The sequence below is a fragment of the Calidris pugnax genome, unplaced genomic scaffold, assembly GCF_001431845.1.
Source record: "Calidris pugnax isolate Ruff unplaced genomic scaffold, ASM143184v1 scaffold123, whole genome shotgun sequence".
Taxonomy (NCBI): Eukaryota; Metazoa; Chordata; class Aves; order Charadriiformes; family Scolopacidae; genus Calidris; species Calidris pugnax.
The window spans coordinates 834,321-857,245 of NW_015090876.1; the positions used below are offsets into that span (position 1 = coordinate 834,321).

At 40.9% G+C, this 22,925-nt stretch overlaps 1 protein-coding gene across 3 annotated transcripts in view; it reads left to right on the forward strand.

Annotated features, from left to right (window-relative positions):
- The first annotated feature begins 3,643 nt into the window (after positions 1 to 3,643).
- Positions 3,644 to 22,925, forward strand: part of CARD11 (caspase recruitment domain family member 11) — a 49,606-nt gene continuing 30,324 nt past the window's right edge. The window contains exons 1-2 of one of the 3 annotated variants that reach the window (XM_014946175.1): positions 3,644 to 3,742; positions 5,251 to 5,380. In XM_014946175.1, the coding sequence (XP_014801661.1) occupies positions 5,368 to 5,380 (13 nt within the window). In that variant the 5' untranslated portion in view covers positions 3,644 to 3,742; positions 5,251 to 5,367. Of the gene's footprint in view, positions 3,743 to 5,057; positions 5,381 to 22,925 lie in introns of those variants that run through there. The other 2 variants (XM_014946176.1, XM_014946174.1) reach the window with 2 other exon arrangements.

The following is a 22,925-nucleotide window of genomic DNA, read 5'->3' on the forward strand; positions in this document are numbered from 1 at the left end:
ATCATTTGTCCAGAAAGTTTAGAGATCCTTGGATTTTAAGCCCTATGGACATATAATTAAGAGCGTAAGGAACAGCACAAGGACCTGAGCTATGGCTCATACCCAGTTTTGATGAATAATATATGTATAATGAAAAGAGAATGGTTGGAATAATGACTTTTCTGACTTTTCTGGAAAGAGTGTCATAGAGTCGGGATCTTCCTTCCCTTTGGCCCCGAGGAGAGGCAGAGTTAATCTGGGTTCTTCACTTCAGTGGAGGGTTGGTCTTTTGGCCCCACACCATCCACTGTGCCGTGGGGTGTCAGCCCAGCTCCTGGAATGGATTTGAACCTGACTTTTTCATAAAAAAGAAAGTGAATATACTAACACAGAGACAGATAAATCCCATAATACTGTTGAACTTGGCAGAGGCTGTACATTTTGTGCAAAAATACGTAAGCCCCAGCGCTGTCAAATGAAAGAGAGAATTTTATACTATCTGTTCCCCACTGATATATGTTTGGCTGTCATCTTATTTCATAGTTCAGGCAATTGAAGCACTGTTTAAATGTGTATCATAAACCTATAGATGAGAACATTTCCCTACTGGATTTAAACCATTACCCCCAAAGGTGTTAAAGAAACCCTGCTGTGTGTCGCTTTTTAAGATCAAGGGGCATTTTTGATGTTAATGCCTAGAAAAGGCAGATGAACACTAACAGCTGCTTATCCACAGGCTGGTGAATTGAATAGGGAAATACTTCTGTTCTGGAAGTCAGATCTCCAGAGAAAAATGATAAAGTGTGAGCATCTATAAGTAAGAGTGATAGTCTCTAAGGATAGTTGAGCAAGGCTGATAATATAAAATATGTAAAACGTGGAAAATATTTAATATTTCTGTTTCTTTGCTCTAAAGAGTTGGAGGGCTTGTGTTGACAATATATACGGTGCTACTGTGCTCAGGCATGCAGGAGAAATGCAATATATTAATTCTCAAATCACTAGTTTGTGAAATGCGTTTCTGGTACCCAGGGATTTTCAGGACTGTTACGCTGATAAGGAGTCAAGGGCAGTCTCCTCATGGGCTGGGATGGCTCTCCTGGGAGAGGAAGGGAATAGAAGAAAAGGAACAGCAGATTAAGAGCTGGACAGTTTATAGAGTTTCTCTGCTTCCTAAAGCTGACATTTTTTCCCCCCAGCTCTTCAGTCTGCAAGTGCTTAAAGCTATCTGGCAGCTTCATTTCTGAGTTATGGCTGCCCATCTGAGCACTGATGGATCAACTCTGTGAAAAGGCATTCTATAGGAAGTCATGGTGTACAAGGAGAACCCTCCATTGGATAAAAAAATTTTACATAATTCCTGTGGGACAAGACAGAAGCTTTCCCTGTAGAGCCTAAGAACATTGTTATTGTAAGGAAGTCACTATGAGCAAAATACTTAGGAGGCCAGCAACAATGTGGAGGAATTTCTAAGATGCCAAGTCTTCCCCACTGTTTGATCCCCCTGAGAGAATCATAGAATAAGCTTGAAATGTTGCTGGCTTTTTAATGCAAGGATCTCAAAGTAAAAGCCTGGAGGAAGGGAAGGTGCAGCACCATCAAAGAGCTTAAGAAGCTCTTTTTATTCAGGTTCTACCATCAGGGCTCAAATCATGCCGGATTAGGGCAATTGGATGGAACTAAATATGCTCCCCTTCTCTGAAGTCTCTTTGAAAGAGGGAGACAGCAAACACTCCAGGTGTGTCCTGCCAGGCGACTTTCATGTGAGGCCGAGGAGCAATTTGTGGTTTCTTCTACCAGGTTTAATAAAAGAAGACAGAGAAGCCATAAGAAAAACAAACGAACGAACAAACAAAGCAAAGAAATAAATATTGTCACCCCTTTACAGGTAGCTAAGCTGAAAGTTCCAGTGGACTTTTGTTTTGTTATTAAAAAAAAAAAAGAAGAAAAAAAGAAAAAAAGATGACAAAGCCAGATATCTCCTTGAGGAAAAAAAAAAAAAAAAAAAAAAAGAGGAAAATTTCCTGCTTCCCAGTGGAATGGGTCAAAAATACCAACAGAGAGTTTAATCAAACTTCCAAGTGTTCTTTTCCTCAGCCAGACAGCGTAGGAAAACTCTTCTTGAACTTTTTCTTAATACCATGTTTCCAGTATATGTTTCAGATGTCTTTCTAGTTTTCAACTTTGTAGCTAACTCCCTTGTTGCTGCTCCCTATCAGGTATGAAATTACCAGTCCAGGTCCTAGACCCTCCATTTAGGTCAGGAAACCCCTTTGACTCAAGTTCTGCAGCCTTTTTCTGCCACATGCACCTGTATATTAGGTGGAGCATCTGGATTTTCCTGAATTTTCTAGTTGTCTAACGGAACATAGTTACTTTCTACACTTACATTGTGTGAAACACAGCACTTCAGCTACCAGCCTCGAGGAACAGTAACCTCAACCATAACATTTTAATAGCTTGAGAGAATTTTTTAAAACTGAAAATGGGGATTGAGATTGTAAATTCTTACAAAAGAAAGGTGATATGCAGTTACTTACGGCTTTGTGATTGATGACTGGATCCTGCTCAGCTAATCTCAGTTTGCCAGTAAAGTCTTTATGATTAGGAGAATTTTAGGTCCTTGATTTTCAGTGATAGATTCCTTAAAGCAGCTCAAGCCCTGCCGGATGATTGCTTCACCTCAAGGGCATCACTTTAGGCTGAGGGAAACGTGGTGTCTTCTTTAAAGCAGTTGTTGCTCTTTTGAAAGCTGTTTATAATCTACAACGTTAAGCAAAACAAAAGCAGAACCAGGAACATACAATATCTCATGACTTGCTTCACTCTGGAGGGCAGTTTTTTAGCCTGTACTGGCTGATATCCCATTTGCTGAAGAAATCAAGGACAGAAGGAGAAATCTATAATAAGACTTGGTGAGTTTTGACTTGAATTTCTAGCATGTTTTTCCTCTCAGGTTAGGATCTTCCTCTTGTGTGGAAGATCCATGGTTTTAAATCCAAGTGAAGGCACAAAGCCTCCTGCCAGCAGAGTTAATTTCTCTGTTCTTAAAATGGTTCCTCTGTTGCGGGCGCAAATCAGCTTCCTCTAGGAAAGCAGTAGAAAGCTTGGCTCAGAAATCACTTATATTGGTTTTGATGGAATAGTTGTAGGCCACAATTCTTAGAGCTATATTTCACAGTTTTTCTCCAAAGTATCCCTGGCTTTGCCCCAGCATGAAGTGGCAGAGCCTCACCCATGCCTTTGTCACACGGACGGACTTTTGGCTGCTCAGAGCAGGGAGAGTTCCTGCACCTTGTCACACGCAGCCCACAGGTTTGCTCAAAGGTGATTTTTGGTGAAGTTGCACAAGAATTTAAGTAGCACATAAAAGTATTAGTCCTCACTGGAAAAGAGCACTGCTGTTGTTCAGTGGGAGAGAGAAATTCCTGCCTTCCCTAGTCTTTGAGCTGTTGTTTTAGAGAACTGGAAACCCTTCCAGAATCCCTTTCAATAGCATCCTTATGGCTAAACTTAGGCCCTCGTCAGTCCAGGTACAGGTGCAAACATGTGAAATCACAGGAATGATATGGGAGAATTAGAGCAGAGCTGCCCCACACATTTTGCTGCCTGGAATATATTCTGGTCCCTCATGTTTTTCACGAGGTTCAGGTTTTCAGTTTGGTAAGAACACTTTTAAGTGTTTTTGTAATGCCACTTTGAGCCATGTATTTTCTTCCTTACATTTCTTCTTTTCATTTGATCATCTCACTTCCTCCACTCTGTATCCTTTGATGCTGCTGTATCCTTCGATTGTTTTTCCACTGTACTTTTATACTGACTTTCCATTCGTTGTGTTTTCCTTTATTCTCAACTATTTTTTCCTCTCCCATTCTCTCACTCCATTACTATCATCATGCTTTTTGCCTTCCCACAATCCTGAATTATCTGTCATTGTTCACTTATGCTTATTACTCCTAGTGTTTCTGCTTTTTCTATTAGTTTCTCTCATGAGATAAAACCATACCCATGCACATATAGATACACAAGTAATTTGGGCTGAGGATCCCTGAGCAAGGTGGCAACTGAGGGATGTTTCTAGCAGTGGTGGTGACTCCTGGTCCTGCAGAACTGGGAGAACTGGAAGGGAGAGGGCTGACTGGCTCTGCTCTTAGGAGGGAGGCTCTTAGTTGCAGCCTGGCAGGGAAATGTCCTCAGTGAGATCCGACAACGGTTGGATTTGCACATGTGGCCTTGAGCCTGGAGTCCAGCACTAAAGCAATACAAGAGCCCTGGCTTCTTTATGTCAGCAGAGACTCCCTTTGGAAAATACATTGTTTAAAGTACCATTCAACTGCAAAATCATAGAATCAAAGAATCATAGAATGGTTTTGGCTGGAAGGGACCCTAAAGATCATCCAGTGCCACCCCCTGCCCTGGGCAGGGACACCTCCCACCAGAGCAGGTTGCTTAAAGCCCCGTCCAACCTGGCCTTGAACCCCTCCAGGGATGGGGCAGCCACAGCTTCTCTGGGCAGAAATCTAATAATCATCTAATGCTGGCATAAAGTAAACTTTATTGACTACCGTTTTAGCAAAAGCAACTATTAATAAAATTGTTGCTTTCTTGAAAAGCCCTTGAAACCTTGGGAAAACCCAGAACTCCTTCTGCCTGGAACTATTGTTCTTGAAACTCTGTTTTTTTCAGTCCTTTCTTTCTTTTTTCTTTCCTGCCTGCTTTCCAGCCTGCATGTGCCCTGAGAAGCTGCTGCTTTGTGGTCGGAGAGCCATAGCACCAGCAAGGCTGGAGTTCAGCGTGTCCCCTTTTGCCTGAGGCAAAGAGGCACTAAAAGTCTGGAGAACTAGAGGTGAGGCAGCTCAGACAGCCTGGGTTTTTTTCTGTCTGAGCCCGTAGCTTGTGCTGCTGCCGACTCTGCCCACTGCTCTTCCTGGGGAAGGGGCAAAAGTGCCTCTTCATTTGCTTACAGTAGCACCTCAGGGCTCTGCTGTCACCTGCGTGCAGAGTCATTTGCAAACAGGCTGCATCGCTGGGGAGCAGAAATGTGTTTTTTTTAAACCCTAAGCAGATTTATAGTCTGATTTCCTGTCAGATCTTTGCATTTTCCTTCTCCGCCCCTCCCCGCCTCTGACACACTTTTTCTTACTTTCTGTGTCGCTCTTTGCTCGTTCTGACACCGGCGCATTTGCTTCCTTCATTCCTCATTCTCCCTAAACTTTTGGCACTTTAGGGGCCGGGGGGTGTTTTGCTGCTTGTGTTTCCTTGACTTTTCAGCATCTGCTGAGCACAAATAACCCCTCCGAGCCTCCTGGAGAGACACCAGCAATTGCATGGAGGCGACATAGGGCGTTTGAGCCTTGCAGCACCCGCAGCGAGACAGCCCGGTCACTCATGAGCACCCAAGGTAAGGAAAGCAGCTGTCAGATCAGCTCCACCTCACTGCTGCCCAGGACAGCACTTGACTCTAATCACTACAAGTTCCACTTTCACCTATTTTGTGTTCATTTTCAAGAGCATGTTTCTTTGAAAATGATCGCGTTGGCGCCTTCCTTGCCCTCAACAGGTCTCATCCTACTTGGCACGCGCCGATACTTGGAGCCCGGGGTTGAGGGAGGTGAAGGGGCTGTGAAGTGCAAATGTCTCCTTAAACAAAGTGTGCACCAGGAAGGAGAGTTGAAATAGAGATCTGGAGAGGGGACATGAAAGGACTGAGCATCAGCACTGGTCTCCAGGGAATTTCTGGTTCTACCCATGGTGTGTTGTGCCCTAGCCTTTTCTTTAAATCTCTTCACTGGGGATTTATGTTTTCTGTTTAATAAAACCTTCGTTCTATGTTTTTTTTTTAATATTTTAATTTGCTCTTCTCACTTCCTTTATTCTTTTCTCAACCAACTAATAAAACCTTCGTTCTGTGGTTTTTTTTTTAATATTTTAATTTGATCTTCTCACTTCCTTTATTCTTTTCTCAACCCTAATATATCTCTTACTATCTTTTTCACCATCTTTTTGTGCTTGTTTTTCATCAAGCATATTTTCTGTGTGACAAATGTTCCCCATGTTCGTTCCTCTCCTTTCCCTCCGCCTTCTCTTTCTGTGCAATAGACTGTGCATCCTCCCCCATGTTCTTAATCTTTCTCTCCTTCCCCTCTGCCAGTTCCCTCTCTGTTTTGTGTTCCCCTTTCCCGTCACTCCTCTAGCTTCTCACATGCACTCCTACTTCCTCCGCTCTCTCGTGCACACAGCGTACGCTGCTGCCCTGCAAGGCTGCTTTTGCACACACACACTGCTGTTGCCTCTCCACTGGACTGTCCTTGCACACACAAGCTGCTTCCCCGTCTGCCCCTTTCAGGTACACATGCAGGATTTGGGGTTGCATCCCCAAATACAAGACTTACACACTTGCACAGCTTCCTTCCAATTCTCAGACTCCTATTTAGTCATTCACAACAAATAACCGCTGTCATCCTGTCTCTCTCTTTCTTTCTGTCTCACAAACAGAATTTTCTAACACCCGTAACGTGCCGTAGCTTCCTCTCCGCTCACAAATGCAGCCTCCCCTGACTTTGTCTTCCATCCCTTCTCTTTCTATCATCCCACTCCTTCCTAAGTCCTTACCGCAACTCTCCACCAGGTTTCTCTGTCTGTTTTATCTTGATGTTGCATTCATACTGGGAGGAACTGCTGATGCAGAAGGTCTTACTCTCCGCTGTCTTAGCATCCCCATTGAGTACCTGTTGGGGAACTGGAGTCTCTCAGCTCCTCTTTCCTTTGCAGAATGTTTAGGCTGCAGCAGTGTAAGACCTTACTGATGGGACTGAAGGTAGATGCAAAAAATGAGGCAGCACAATCCAAAATGGCTTTGGAAAACTGTAAAAAGAGTTCTAGTTTATCATAAACCTTTTGTCATGGTTTAACCCCAGCCAGCAGCCTGGACCATGCAGTTGCTCACACAGTTCTCCCCCTTCACGCAGAGGAGCAGGGAGAGGAGGGAGAAAAAGAGGGGAGAGGGAAAGAAAAAACTTCATGGGTCAAGATAAAGAAAGTTTAATAGAAAAGTAACAGAAAAGGGGGGTTAATAATAATAATAATACTAACAGTAATGATGACACAAGTAATTCTCACCACCCAGTGAATTGTTTCATTCCTGAGCAGTGACTGTGGATTCCCCCCTGGCCAACCCTCATTTACATACTGAGCACAACATCTATGGTACGGAATATTCCATTGGCCGTTCCGTTGTTCTGCGTATATACTGAGCACAACATCTATGGTACAGAATATTCCATTGGCCGTTCCGTTGTTCTGCCTATGCTCCTTCTCAGCTTCTATGGGAAGCTGAAAAGAGTCCTTGAAAGGTATAAACATCACTTAGCAACAACTAAAACAATATGCACTATTGACATTCCTTTAGCAGCAATCACTAGAAAGAAAACTAACTCTTTCCTCACTGAAACCAGGACACCTTTTTGCTAAACTTAATAAAGTTTTAAACTTCCTGCCCCACAGCAGAACTTCTGGTCTGACACTGATGTAGTTTTTGTGCTGTTGATTCCTATGGGATTCCAGATCTCAGAGGTAGAGGTTCTCAACTCTAGTGCTGTAGTGGGAGTAACTTTGCTAGGATCTGGAAACAGCTCATTTCTTTTATACCAGTTATCTTGGTGACTCACCAAGATCAGGCATGGCTAAAAACTGCATCCAAGGACAATATCTGGTATTATTCCTTGCTTAAGTCTATAAGCTTTGAACCAGATATGACAAATAAGTACGTTTCTTTGATGAAGCCTTTTAGCCTCACCTTCTTAAGCAGGACTATTGAGACTGAAGATTTATTTCTAGGGATGTTCTGATGTGGGCTTTTGGGGATTGAATAAGGATCACTTATTAAACTCAGCTGAATTAATAAGAGAATTATTATGTGGGAGAATTCTCTTAGCGATCTGTCCTGCTCTCTCAAATTGTCCATCTCCTTATGAGTGAAAGGAGCTTAAATTTTACGTTTGCAATTATAATATATCCTTTCTGATTCAGAGCTAGCAAACTGTGGCCTTTGAGCTGTGAGCATTCTCTTCTGAATACAGAAGTAGGTACATTAAAATATCTTCGTCTCTTGGATCTTGTGAAAAGTCCACAAGCCTAGAACAATAAAATATGAGGTGTTCGTTTTATACCTACTAATATGAGTCTTTCTTACTCTGTTACAACTCATTTGTGATATGAAAAGTACTTGTGTTCCTTTTAGTCATTCTGCAAAACTTGTATGATGAATTTGTGCTTTGTTTTTTCAGTATTCTGTGCCCCCATTACTGGTTCTTTTTGTAAGGCCTTGATGTCTCCCAGAAATAAATAGGCTGAGACAACAACTCTTCTCTCCCTCTCTCTTCCACTCCCTCCTTTTTTTTTTCCATCATACTAGTTTGCTGTATGTTGAGTTAAAAATGGGCATTGTCAAAGTTGGGTTGTGATGGTTGCAAGGGGACCTGGGGAAACCAGAGCCAGAAATGCTTTGTGCATGTGTGTCCAGGTACTTGAGTCACGGGTCTGACAGAGGAGAAACTTCAGCTGGAAAGAGCCTGGAAACTTTCCATCCTACCCAGCAAATTGCTATAGTGAGAGGGCTGACAGCAGAACACAAATTCAGAACCACGTATTTGACTCCCTGTTCTTATGCAAATAGGTACTTCCAATCAGATTTAATTGAATTAAGAGAAAAATAAGCTTTCAACACGAGTGAAAAGAGGACCATCTGACTACATGTAGACTTCCAATTAGATTTAACTCTGAATTAAGAGAAAAATAAGCTTTCAACAAGAGTGAAAAGAGGACCATCTGACTACATGTATCTATTAAAATTAAAGGCAATTTGAACCTTCTCTAGAAGGATGCGACCCAAACAACTGGGATATGCCTACGAAATCTGAATGCAATATGTTAAATGACCTTGGTTTATATCTAGTTTCTTGGTGAAATTTTTAATCAGATATATGGAATAATTGCTCACAGAGGATGAAATTTATAGGTACCCTTATTTCTCCCAATATTATGCCTATATTATTGAAAGAGAACAAGCATCCCACTTATTAGCAGATGTCTCAACTGTCTCTTTGATATTGAAATGCATGTTATGTGAAATACGAATGATTTGCTTAGATGTGGTCATTAAGGTTGTGTAACTGATGGTGGAACTTGACCTGTGGCAGCTTTCTTTGCAAGTAGCCTCCATAGCAATCTAAGCTTAAAAGAACAAGGAATAGGGAACCAGGTCTTGTGACTTTCAAACTGGAGGGTAAAACCATAAACCTTACCAAGTTTAGTCGAGTTTTGCCACTGATAGCGAGAAATTATTTCTGTCTGGGCTGTTTTGCCACTGCTGTGTGTAGGATTTGCATTCTCAGAACACTGTCCGCTTTGCTGAGAATACAATATCTGCAGCAAATCTCCAATTCCTTTTTCAGAACAAATGATGGGGTTTTCTCAGGTGTATGTGTAATAAGATTCTCCATCTCCTCCCTTCACCCAAACTCGTTCTTAAGTGCTGCCTTTACCCTCTAGTCTGGGTCAGTTATTTAATGGCAATGAACATTTTCAGGAAGGTAACCTTTCTGCTTGTGATTTGTTCAAGGACTCTGGAATTATAATAGTTGCTGTCAAATGTATATAATTGGTCTCTGTGGCACGCATCCAACGAGTGATAAAAGCTCCTTTCTCTCTACTTTTTAGTCAGTATTCTCTCCCTATATTACCCTCTCACTTTTGCTCCTCTCAGGCAAAAGGAGAATACGGTGTCAGGGTGTTTAAAGTGCAATGTGACAAAACAGCAGATCTGCTGTATATCCTGTCACGGTGTGTCCCAGCTGTGGGCAGTGGATTACTTCTTGGCCAGAGTGAAACATAAAGGTCTTCTCTGAACTTTCCTTTTGAGCACCTCTTTTCCTTCATAATCTTCTGCCAAATATTTGGGCTCTGGGAATGGTGATAGCTTGTGAGTACCGCGAATTCACCTGCTTAATGATCTACAGGGGGTGCATTTAACATTTCCTTCTGCCAAATATTTGGGCTGTGGGAATGGTGATAGTTTGTGAGTGCCGCGAATTCACCTGCTAATGATCTACAGGGGGTGCATTTAACATTTTACCAGTGGGTAAGGCCTTTGTACTTTTTTATACAAAAGGCAAACACACAGGGTGGGTTTTTTTTGTCACAGCTCATAAAAGTTCATTTCTAATAGCACAAAGGTTGGCAACGTGTTGTGCAGTGTCTGCTATCACTGCTGAACATGTAGTGAAGAGAATATTCTTGTTATGTTAGTCCTGCAAAACCTATTTTATCTTCCGTGCTGGATGGGGCATTACTTTCTAATGCCGTCTGCTTCAGTGAATCTGTTTAGCAACTCAAGAGGAAAGAGAAATTTGTCAAATCTCACTGGAAATCTATCAGAAATGTCAAATGAAATGCTGTAACATTCTGGTTTTGTCAAAAGGATAAATGTATATGCAGCTGTGTATGTGATACTATTTGGAGTAATTGTTGCCTCGGTGAATTTGTCTGGGTAAAGTACGGCAGTGTAGTATTAACAGATATGTTTGTTCTGGTCCCTGAGGCCGCTTTGGCCTTACACAAAGATACTTGTTATTTGCCCAGGTCTTACAGCCTGCCCTGTTTTTTGTAGTTCAGGGGATGAATACATTTTCCTTGTAACCCATGATTCCCACTGGCCTCCTGAGCACCAGTGGGTTGCTGGCAAATTTTCCTCAGTTTGTAATTGAGGCGCTGACGAGAAAATTTAACATAGGGTTTCTGTTTAAAATGGGACAAGGATTTCTTTCTGTTTGAATGCAGAAAAAGCTGTGTGCTAGCAGTATATATATGGTTATCATTAGCACTTAATGGATTGTTTCCACTTCATTTTTTAGAGCTCTGTATGTGTATAAACATTTCTAATCTAGCTGTGCCCATACTTGAAATCAATATGAGGATGCTTAATAGGTTGTTAGACACGTTTAATATATTTGAGCACAAAAGTAACTTCCTCGGGGGGTTGAAACACCAGTGAAGAAACCTATCAAATGTTTGCCTCTGTGAATTCTGAATCCTGGCAAACTGGGAAAACACTGAACATTGCTTCATCTCTTTTGCTAAAGATTTCACCAAATACACTTCATTTCCAAACTACAGTGCAACTGGTGATTGAATCTTTTCTCCTTGATCATCAACTGAAAGATTATCATATCTGTAAAATCATTTGAAGGCTTTTGGCTTTTAACATCTCAGTTAAAATACCAGTGACATTTGCCATTCCCTGACCAAACTGGTCTGTTGTGTGAAGCCTGTGTTTAAAAGAATGTTTCCTCCCTGGTTGCAATCTCGCATGGATCCTCTCCAAAGTCTGCTGGTGCATCCCAGTCTTTTACAGGAACAGGTCCCAGTGTCTATCCAGCTGCTGCTGTATCTCTGTTTCTGGGATTCTTCTGAATCATGGAATCATTTTGTTTGGAAAAGATCCTTAAGATCATCAAGTCCAATGAACTTCATCTCTTTTGCTAAAGATTTCACCAAATACACTTCATTTCCAAACTACAGTGCAACTGGTGATTGAATCTTTTCTCCTTGATCATCAACTGAAAGATTATAATATCTGTAAAATCATTTGAAGGCTTTTGGCTTTTAACATCTCAGTTAAAATACCAGTGACATTTGCCATTCCCTGACCAAACTGGTCTGTTGTGTGAAGCCTGTGTTTAAAAGAATGTTTCCTCCCTGGTTGCAATCTCGCATGGATCCTCTCCAAAGTCTGCTGGTGCATCCCAGTCTTTTACAGGAACAGGTCCCAGTGTCTATCCAGCTGCTGCTGTATCTCTGTTTCTGGGATTCTTCTGAATCATGGAATCATTTTGTTTGGAAAAGATCCTTAAGATCATCAAGTCCAACCATTAACCTGACACTGCCAAATCCACCACTGAACCATGTCCCTGACTGCCATGTCATGGTAGTTGCCATTCCATATGTTTTTCATAGTTTATAATGACATAGTTAGATTGTCAGACTCATTTCACTAATGGCTTGCACTGACTGAAAATATAAAATTGCATAAGCTTTTTCCACCTTCTTTGCTATTGCTGAGCTGATTTTCTCCTGATGAAAAACAAGCTTAAGATAAGACACTTCTCTGCTGCTACACTGCTAGTCTTCCTTCACAGTTCCTGCCAAACAAGTCAGAATAAACCTCAATATTTAATTGTTTAAGAAGATTTTGGGTGTGTTTCATCCTTCCAATAACATATTCTTGTATTTCCACTTACACATTTTCCAGGAAGACCCAAAACTAGAATGTTTTATTGTAGAAGGTTTAATTTCCTTCTGTCTTTTATTCTCTCATTTTTGCAATTTATGCCATGAAAGATACCAATGTGGTATGAAATAAACAAAAAAAAAATACTTAAACTTTTGTGTTAGGTCAGAAAAGAGTGGTTTTTTCTTCTGCTTCAGTTGTTAGAAAAAGTGAAGGAGTATTACATTTCCTGTAAGCATGGAAACACTGAATCAGTTGGTGGTTTTTTTTTAAATCTCTCTAAGTCTGTGGTCTGAAGGAAAAATGATACTTGGGCATTTTCATATGGAATGTTACACTAGAGATTGGTGGGTTTGTGCCTTGCCCATATCCAGAGTGAGAGCAGGATCCAGGCACTTTTGCTGGATTCAATGCTATTGACAGCGACACCGTCACTGAACCACTGAACAACCCGGGAGGGTTCTCTCTGGCTCCATAATTACTTTAGAAGCCATGTGAGAGTATGGCATCAGGAAGGACTAAACTTTCTCACCTGCGAAGAACAATTAGAAAATTCTAGAACTGAGACAGAAATGATGGGAATTTGAATGCCACTTTGAAGCTGTGGATTTAATGACAAGCTCCTGATACATCGCAGCACTTGTCTGCAATGCAGAAAAATGCAAAGTCCTTGCAGTTGCATCATTATAACGTGGTAATAGTGCATAAATCCAAAGCTATTTGAGTGGGATAGTATTAGAAATATTGGATGCAAACCCATTAAATAGCTAATTCCATCAGCACAGATCTAAATACAGTCTCTGCACAAAGGAACTGGGAACAGTAAAGATAATGAGAACATTCAGCTAGGACTGTTCAACTTTCTCATGAGGAAAGAACATGAGAAAAGGCAGAGGGTGGTTTGTTACTGTTATTTGGCTCCTCACAAGACGTCCCAAGTTCTCTCCACCTTCAGTCTGACCCGTTTTTCTGACTCCCCTCACTTGTCTTGTTTAATATCTCCTTTCATCTTCCTCTCTGATGCTGGTTACCATCCCATATACGGTAGTTTCATCAGGTGAGTGAAGATAACTAACAAACTTCTCGTCAGACTCCGTGGGCTGTGCTGTGCCACTGCCTGGCATTCTCTAGTACACGTCTGGAAGTGGGTTATTTCCCACCTTCTTCTTCCCCTCACGTGGCAGCAGTGAACTCTATAGTATCAGACCAGAAATTCATTCTACCGTGAATTTGGGCTTACACAAGCCCAAGAGGGGACCTGCAGCTGCCTGCTGCCCAAACCAGCAATCCTTATTTCCTCCAGAGAAAAACATAGTGAATTGTGTAAATGTCTTCTGATGGTTGGATGTGGGTTATGACCCACTGGCTGGACCATTCTGTCCTTAAGAGGAAAAGTGAAATTTTTGTCTTAAGTGCTAAAACATTGCATATGAGAATCCAAAAGGAGTATACGATTATTGCTTTAAACTTGCTTCCTCCTTTATAAATATGCTTTAGCAGAATTATCCATTTCAGATCCTGTGGAGTGAGAAAGCTTAATTCCTTTTCTTCCTTGCTAGGGTGAGAGACATCATAAATATTAGAAAGAATCGTAAAGAACTATTCCAGAAATTTGAGCTGGGGTAAGTCTGATGTGCAGAGACTGACGTCACCCCTCCACTGGAGAGACCAGGGACTGTGGGTATCAGCTGTTTGAAGAAAGTCATTTGTCTTTGCCCAGCTCAGCTCAACTCCACCATTCACCTCATCAGCTGCTGATACAATGTGCAGTGTTTCCCATGTCAGTCTTGATGGTAACGTCTCTGGGTTGTGGCTGTTTGCTATTCCAGGAGAATGACAGTGTAACAGCAATGCAGAGTTGTCCTAATGTAAATGAAGTTGGGCAAAATAAAAATGGATAGTGACTTTCTGATATTTTGGGGCTCGCATTTTGAGTAAACGTTATCAGAAGAGAGCAAGAGCCAGAATTCTATTTTTAACAGACCTTCTTTGTTTCTTTTTACTTTTTGAGGTCAGATTTCAACTCACTACAATTAAAGCTTTGCCAAATTTTATTTTTCTGATAAAACTTCTATTTCCTAGTGATTCAAAAACTGTTGAATTCGTGATAAGGTACAAAGAAGTATTGGCTGAATGTTGCAGTGTTTCAACTCACTACAATTAAAGCTTTGCCAAATTTTATTTTAAAACTTTGCCAAATTTTATTTTTCTGATAAACTTCTATTTCCTAGTGATTCAAAAACTGTTGAATTCGTGATAAGGTACAAAGAAGTATTGGCTGAATGTTGCAGTGTCTTTGCTTTTCTTTCCAATTCATTGCAACTGCTGACTCACTGAGTTATGTGGGACAGCATTCTGAAAATACCTGAACAGTTTCAGCCTCGGAGGCTGTGGTTGTGCATCTAACAGTGACCCTGCTGCAGACCTGGCTTTGGCCACTTGTTGCTGCTTTTGCATTAGCCTTTGTGCCCTATTGACACAAGCATTTGCAGGGTCATGTGGCAAACTGGATGAATAAACTCATTCAGATGAAACTTAACCATACAAAACATTATTTTTTAACCACTGGACTAATTCCCCCCATTGAAAAGCAGGAATTGAGTGGCCAGGATTAGGCTAAGGACTCTTCTTACAATTTCTAAAAGTTGTTAAACTCCAAAAGTTGTCAGAATGGAGTCCCTATTCTCATCTCTGTTAATGAGAACATAGGCTCCTGTGTATTTTTATCACTTTTGAAAACAGGACATAGGAAAATTGGGCTCTTTTTGCAGTTTTTACCATTATTTTTCATATGTTGAATATATTTTAAAAGGCTAAGAACATGAGTAGTAGAAAGGTGAAATACCAGTCTTCTTGCAGCTTCCTTGCTTTCAGGCAGGCAGGGATTGTAGGACAGAAAGGGCTAATTCTAAGGGAGAGAAATGGTCAGGATGTCAAAATGAGGTATATGGTTCTCCTTCTGTATTTTCGCTTTCTCAGAGCCAACATTTTTCCTGCGGTACGCATGGAGGAGAGTGAAGGCAGAATCTAGAAAATGAACTGTTCGTAAAGAGAATTCCTGCTGCTTTTCTTCAGGACATAGACTGTTGCTTCTACTGGAGGGCTTTCAGAGAGACAGAGGGAGATGCTCTCAGTGTAGCAGGAGAGCTGGTCATCAGAACCTGTAGACTGTGCCCTTGCATTGGCAGCGTGGAGCATCCTGTACCCACTCTGCCTGCTGAGCCTTGCAACTGGTATGAAAAAACTGCTGTGCTGGTGGCTGTATTGGTGTATTGGTGGCTGCCCTAAAAACTGGATGGTACTTTTAAAGCATTATGATGGGATCATCAAGAGAAAATGGGTCTGACAGCATCCAAGAAAGCTTCACTGTCCCCATATTGGTCCTGCCTTCCTACCTAGAACATTGCTTGATGTATAACTTCTGCTTTCCATTACTGATAATGAAGAAGAGCTGGTTTTGTCACGTTGCAAAGCAGTAAGTTTTTATAGTGCTGTGACCACATGCTTCGATATTTCCAGCTTTCAAGTCACATCAGGGAGAGTACAAGAATTAAAAAGTTGCCCACCCATAAGTAACCAGGACCAGCCCTAATAAAGCCCTTTTTACCCTAGAGAATGTTGTCAGTGAGAGCAACCAAGCGGCGTGCCCACACACACAGCTACTCCAAAAGCTTTTCTAGCAATCCAGGAATTATTAATAATTACTTGCTCTCAGGACAGGTCCTGTAAACACTTCCTCCCACACCAACTTGCTGTGAACAATTTCAGTGTGACTCTAAGGAGAAAGTACAGCTTTGTGGTTACTGTAGTTTATCAGCCCTTTCAGAGCTCTCCCACGGTACTTGCCCACTTCTCACTGAGTCCTCTCTTCCGTGGTGTTCTGTATTTTTTGCTCCTTCACCAAGAGACCTCGTGGAGCAACAGCAGCAGAAGGCCCTTCCCTGCCTTCACCCTCACCAGGTGCTGCCCTGCAGGGAAATGTGTCCTGTAACCCTCTCATACAGGACAGAAGGAGAGCTCCTGTCCCTCAAGAACTCCAGAGAGAAGATGCAGAGAGAATTTCACCCAATAATGCCAACATCAGTGCTGATGTCAGCCTGGGATGTGCATTCTAGAAATGCTGAAAATGAAAAGGCTGGACAAATTTCTTATTTTAAAGAGGCTTTTAAAATTCTCCATGAGCTTCCTCTAAAAAAATGCCTTTAATCTTCCTGATGTTTGCAGTACCCTGGAGAATAATATGAATTCTTTTCTCAGTTGATGAGGATATTGCTTTTAAAGGATCTGAAACACTGACCTGGGCAGGCTATGACAAAATACGAGTTTGAATTCAGATCCAACTCGCTCTGTCTTCCTTCCCTTTCTGATCCAGAGTGAACCTTATCTGTTGGCGTTTTGTATTTTGCACAGTGTTACATCATGCTGGAGTAATTACTGCAGTAGAAGATAGAAGGGCCTTGCCATCAAAGAAGGAAACCTGTAAACACAGCACACAATTCTTAAAAGATCTGAAACCTGAGCGGAGGAAAGCAGGAGTTAAACCGGTTCCTGCATAACTGTTGTTCTGTTTTACGCTTGACGTTCCATCCCTGTGCCTAATTCCTCAGCCTCGTCTTCCGTGGTGACTTCGTTAGCAATGAGATGCTAATTAAATTTCATATTTACGATTAGAAAATAAAATCATTGGACCTTTTTAAAATAGATTTTTATGAGTTTTGGCTCGGTTAGCTGAGTCAGCAGTATAGATTCTGCAAGGCTGAACTTACCGGCTTTGAAAAAAGAAAAAGATAAATAGAGCAAATAATGATGGAAGGAGAGTCTAATCTAAAACCTCATATAATTTCTACACTGTATTAATTTTTGAGCATAAGAAAAATAATTTTGTTTTTGTTCCTTATAGAAAGAAATGTTGTTAGTCATGTAGAAAGAACTCGTCCTTTATTATGTCTCAGAGGGTTCAAAGCTTAAAATTTCATTAGTTCTTCAAGTCTCAATTGTAGTCGGAGACAGATTGCTGGTAGCTGGCAAAATAGATATTTCATGGACTCAGAGGGGTTGGAATTAACACAGGTGAGCACTGACACACAGTGCCTGCCCCCTTCCCTGTGGAATGTGTACTGCTGGAGAGTTTATACAATACCGGAGAGTCAGAACTACTTAAATACTGATGCCAGACAGTTTTATAGGTGCTATATATAGCAGTTTCCTATTCATGTAAAAATTAGCACCTCGCGAAGCTTTAAAGGCCCATTTTTCAAATAGCTTAGCATTTGAAGAATGCTCCAGTTGAGAAAAGATTTTTGAAAGAGCTTGGCTGCAATTTAAGCATGTAAGAAAGACCTGATTTTTAAAAGTGCTTAACACTCAGCAGCTCTGTGATTCATAGCGCTATCTTATCCCACACTCTGAGGCAAGTCTTGCAAAAATCTGGCCATTTATTTTGATGCCTAAACGCCACCTACGCTCTTTGAAAATCTGACCCTAATTACGAGTTGTGCCCTTGAGTAGGAATGAGAAATAGGGGAAATCAATTCTCACATGTGGGAGCCATTTACCGGTGCTCATATTGCATGTAACCCGACTTCATACACAAATACAAGGCCGCATTTAAAACAAATGCTTTTCTGCTCATTCTGCAAATGCTTTTGTTGACAGCCTGCGATACTTTATGCTGCGAGGTACAGTTAATGCAGAGAGCACATAAGGAATTGTTATGCTTCAGGGCATAAGTTAGGAGAATAAAACAAAACTTGCCGTGACTTCTAGTTGGTTGCGATGCCTTTGTACCGCGATTCGTCTGCTCCTAAAGATCAGGGTTTAGGTGCCTGTAAACCTGCAAATCTTGCTTTTGTAATATTGTTTGTAGGTGCTGTTTTAACAGCAGCTGCCCGAACTTAAAGACTGGGACTTAAGGAGAGGAAGTGTAATTCTGGCATTCCTTTACAGGTGCTATTTTCACAAATATTTATTTCCACAGTCAGCAGAGAATTCAATACAATTCTCATACTTCTTGTGTTGACTTATGCCCGAGAGCAATGCTCAGGTGAAGATGGATAGTCAGATTTCTTGCTATTTTAGCACTTTATTTCTTTAGTCTTTAAATAAAATACACATTAACCATAGACTGAACTGGCCAGAGTTTCCTGAGAAGAACAAAGTTTAGTCGCTTCCATTGGTTAATTAATTCTTCTGGGATAAGTTTACCACACAAAAGCTTTACAGTGTTTTATTCTAAGTCATTAGAGCAGTGGACTTAAATATGGAGAAAGTGGGAGAAGATATTTAATTCCTCCTTGCAATGATTTGAAGGTAGGAAATATAGAATTGCCAAGTATTTGGTATTGTCTCTATCCCAAGACAAAGTCATAGGGAGGTTACTACTTGCAGAAATACAGTCCTGTTAAGTAAAGAATCAGACAATTTTTGCTTTAAATTGCTAAAGAAGTGATTTAAAGGAGCCCTTCTGCAGGATGGAAAGTGAATTGTTTCTGTTTTCCAGAGGTTCCTTTCCTACTCTTAATTGCAGACCAGGTTTCTTTGGTGCCATCAGATTGCTAATGAAGCCCAGCTGTGTGGTCTGCAGGAAAGGAGGAGCTGGTGAGGTCTCTCCTGCCCCCTCCAGATCACAGCTCTCTGTGGCTGTGAGAATACTTCCTCTAAGATTTTCCTCTGCAGTCGTGTCGTATTTGAAAGTTACCCACAACCTCTGTTCAGAAGAAAAGGGAAGTAAAGCAGCCCCCAGTACCTTTCTATCTACTATATATAGACTGTGAGTTTGAGAGAGAGGATGGTGGGTGTATGTTTCCGGAGCTACGTGACACAGTCCCGCGACAGTGGTACGAGAAGAGAGAGGACTCAGAGTAACATAAAGAGGAGGTGATCAGAAAGCATAAGTGGGGGAAAAAAGTATTTCCATGTGAAAGGAGAATTCGAATTTCCAGCAGTAAAATAGGAAGCAGCTGCTGATTCCTGGCCAGGTTTTGTCCTTCCAGAGCCAGGCTGTTTGTGCTCTATTTTTTGTAGACTTTTTCTCATCAAATGGCATCCAGTTGTCTTCTGTGTGTTCTGTGCTCTGCTGGCTGAGACATTTGTGCAGCTTTAAGCAAGGTTACGAGGACAGAGGATTTTGTCAATGAGCAGAACATCAAGGACTGTGGCAGTCTGCGCCTAGGAGAGACGCTTCCTTCTTCCAGTGACTTAGAGGTGGAAACACTACAGGTATTTATTATGTAAAGCATGTAGGTCATTCTTCAAGCCGTAGCCAAGCTGGCATGTGCAAGACAGCAGTCTGTTCTTTGAAATTAGAGTCTGTTTTAAAAGAATCATTACAAAGAGGTCACAAAATGGAATAAGGTATAGATACCTGTCTGTCTATGTGAAGTTATGCGTTTACATAAAATGAAGAAAATGCATATGTGAATCCTAACAGTTGCCACCCTTAGCAGTCTGGACAGTGTTTGTTTCAGCAGAATATATTGTTACCAATTAAGAGCTAAACATGAACGGATAAGTCTTCACAGAGCTAGGTGGGGAGCTATTATATCTTTGCATAGTGCATTTAAGATATTTAGCTGAATCATATTCTCACCGCAATCAGTGTGTGCTGCTGCTAGAATGCAGTAAACAGTTTGCAAGTGGGTTATTTTTCATGCATTTGGAGGATTATTGTTTGTGAAGGTTGATCTTTATACGAGGGTTATGAGAGTTGGCTTCTTATTTGTTCATTCCTTGCGTTTCGTGTATTTTGAGGATTTTTAATGTAGGGTTCTGTCTTATTTTCCTGCCATGTTATAAAGCCTGCTATATGAAATATTATTTTCAAACTTTCTTGGGCCATGGTGAATTACAGTGAGATTATCTGACAGTAGTCAAGATTGGAGTGTAACCTTTCCTGCTGTAATAATGGCCTATGCATTTACTATCAGCTGTTTCTGCTCTTGGAGATTGTTAAACTGGAGGGAAATCCTCCCATCTAATGTGTTCTGCATTATCCCTTGACTGTTTGGGGATGAGACCATCACCTACAAGGAATGGTTATCTGACTGCATGGAGGACGTTCTTCTCTGAGTATTTTTTGTTACTTTTTTAAGTTGGTGTAACATAAGAGTTTGTAGAAAGGGTCAATTTTTCAAATAAACAGACCAAGTGGCAGTTTTGTCCGGCCGAGCTACACTTCTCTCTCTTTTCCTGTTTCATGTGACTTGTATGAATAGAAGTGAGCGTTAATACCATTGATGAGAATCAGGCTCTCTGTGCAGGGGTTGTGTGAGTTTCATAGGTACATATCAGCTAAGGAATCTTTGTCCTTACCATGTTCTTACGTAGTTCAGTCTGTGCAAATCCCTTGTGAACACCTTTTGGTGTGTTCTCTGCCCCAAAGAATGTGCTGGTTTTCATAATGTGGGTGCATGTTTACTGGAACCCAACTTAAGATCGTCAAATCCATTTGCATGTTTGGGCAACTTGAATTTTTAATTCAGGACTCCTCCTAATCACACAGGACTATAAGCTTGCCCCCTGCTGTGCCTCCTCCTTCTAAACTAGTGAGATCTCATTATCAATTGTAAAAACAGAGTGAATCATTCTCAAGAAAAAAAAATTAACCCAGGACCCAGTAATGGTTTCTGAAGCATTTGTTGGACCAGCGTTCTCACGAGCCCTCAGCAGCCTAAGGATGACAGCTTCTTTTTTAGATCTTGGCTTTTAGCACACATTAGTGGGAAGGAAATGCTCGTGTCAGTAGCTAATGCTGCACTCAAGAAAAAAAGGCCAGCTATATAAACGTATTTGTACTACGTTAGCACAGTGATTTCTGTTGTCCTCCTCATCGTTATGTGTAACAGGATGGAGGATGTGTAGATTTAAGCATTTATTAAATGTCAGGCTTTCAGCCCTCCACTGCTACTTTGCAAATCCTTTAAAATAGATGCACTAAATTCCTGTAGTAAATTATTTATTTAAATTATTGTGCCATTATCTTGATTTGCATGCCTAGAACTAACACTAATTTCTAATGTGTCAGGATCTGTGGCAGAGCCTTCCCTGTTTATCCCTTCATTTGCTTTACACCCCACATTTCTTCCCTTTGCCTTTACTGAGTCCTTTCCTGGTCTCCTCTCTATCTCACTTCTGTTCCTCGCTTTCATTCTGTTGAGTTCCTCTTTCTCTAACTTTCTTTTTCTTTTCCTGTTCCCTTTTTATACTTCCTTTTCCCTTGACCTCACTATTTTTCATTCCCAGATCTTGTGTTTCTCTCTGCTCTTCAGTTTTTTTGGTCCATCTCTCATTGCTCACCTCTCTTGTTTCTCATTTGCCTTCACATACATTAATGTACTAAGAGCAGTACTAAGCGTTTCTGCAATCTGTGTGTCAGATTCTTAAACAATATGGGAAAACAGAATAATATCCATCTAATTACCAGTGTAGATGTTGCCAGCTGAAGGGAGAAATCTCTCTCCATTGACCCTAGAGGGAACATAAGCAACTGATAGTGGCTCAAAACTGATCTTTAGAGGGCATTTTAAGGTAGAAGTATGAAATGGTGGAAAGTTTTGAACAGACCATCCTCGCTAGAGAGGAACTAAATTTCTAAGTTAAACTAGATTCCTAATTCAAATTGAATGAATCCTCCCTCTAAAAGCACTCCTCTGTCAGTAGTGCTCAGGCGGTGTGTTACTGAGGGAGCTGGAAGCGTCATCACTGTGGGTAGAAAATAGTGCCACAGAAAAATGACGGTCGTCAAAACATCATTTAAGTTATAGTAGAGGAGGATTTTTCCATTTTCTTTGTTTATTATTGATAATATATGTTCTATGACCAAATCTGATTGGATGTTGCATGTTTGAGGTAGCACAATCTGCTGTCGGTTTGCTATTGAGGCAAAATTAGTCATTTCCTTCCTGGGTGATAAGATGATAAGAGCTCTGAAGTTCTAAAGCTGGCAGACTTGAGGAAGATGTAGATTTTAGATATTCTCACCAGCTGGAGTGCAAAACGGGAAAGCATAGATCTCAGCCTTTTATGAAAGAAAGGTCATTACAGGTTAATATAAGTATTACTGCACTGATTAAGGTCTTTTGAAACGATATTTCATTGAGTAAAGCATAATTCTTAATGAACAAATAGTTTTTTCCTCCGGAAAGTGATAGGTAGGTATTTTATAGCCTTTCATATGCAATTTCAGAGCAGACAAAAGCTCAAGCGTGGAATTCAGTGCAAGGATTGTTCAGCTCTTAAGCAATACTGTCCTGCAATACTGAAAAACACATGTATCTTTGTTGCTTTCAGCGCTTTCTGGTGTAGGGGACACTAAACGAATCGTCGAGTGCGCTGCCTAACAATACTCATAATTGATCTGTGCTTTGTGTGTGCGATATCCTTTCTTTTTTTCTGAGATGGAGCTTTATATGGATCTGTTCTTAGAGGAGTAAATAAAGGCAATGGAAGAGATAATTAAAGAAAGTTCCTATACTATTAATTCTTCTGGCCCTCATCTGTTAGGACAGGAATATTGATTACAGACAAATCTCTAATTTATTCTGTTGCTTTTTTTTTTCCTTTTCATAGAGCAGAGATACTGAATCAGAGTAACGTGATAGAATCCTTTATTTCTTTTTTTCTCACTTGGTTGTTGAGCTAATAGTTATGAAAATGAGGGGAA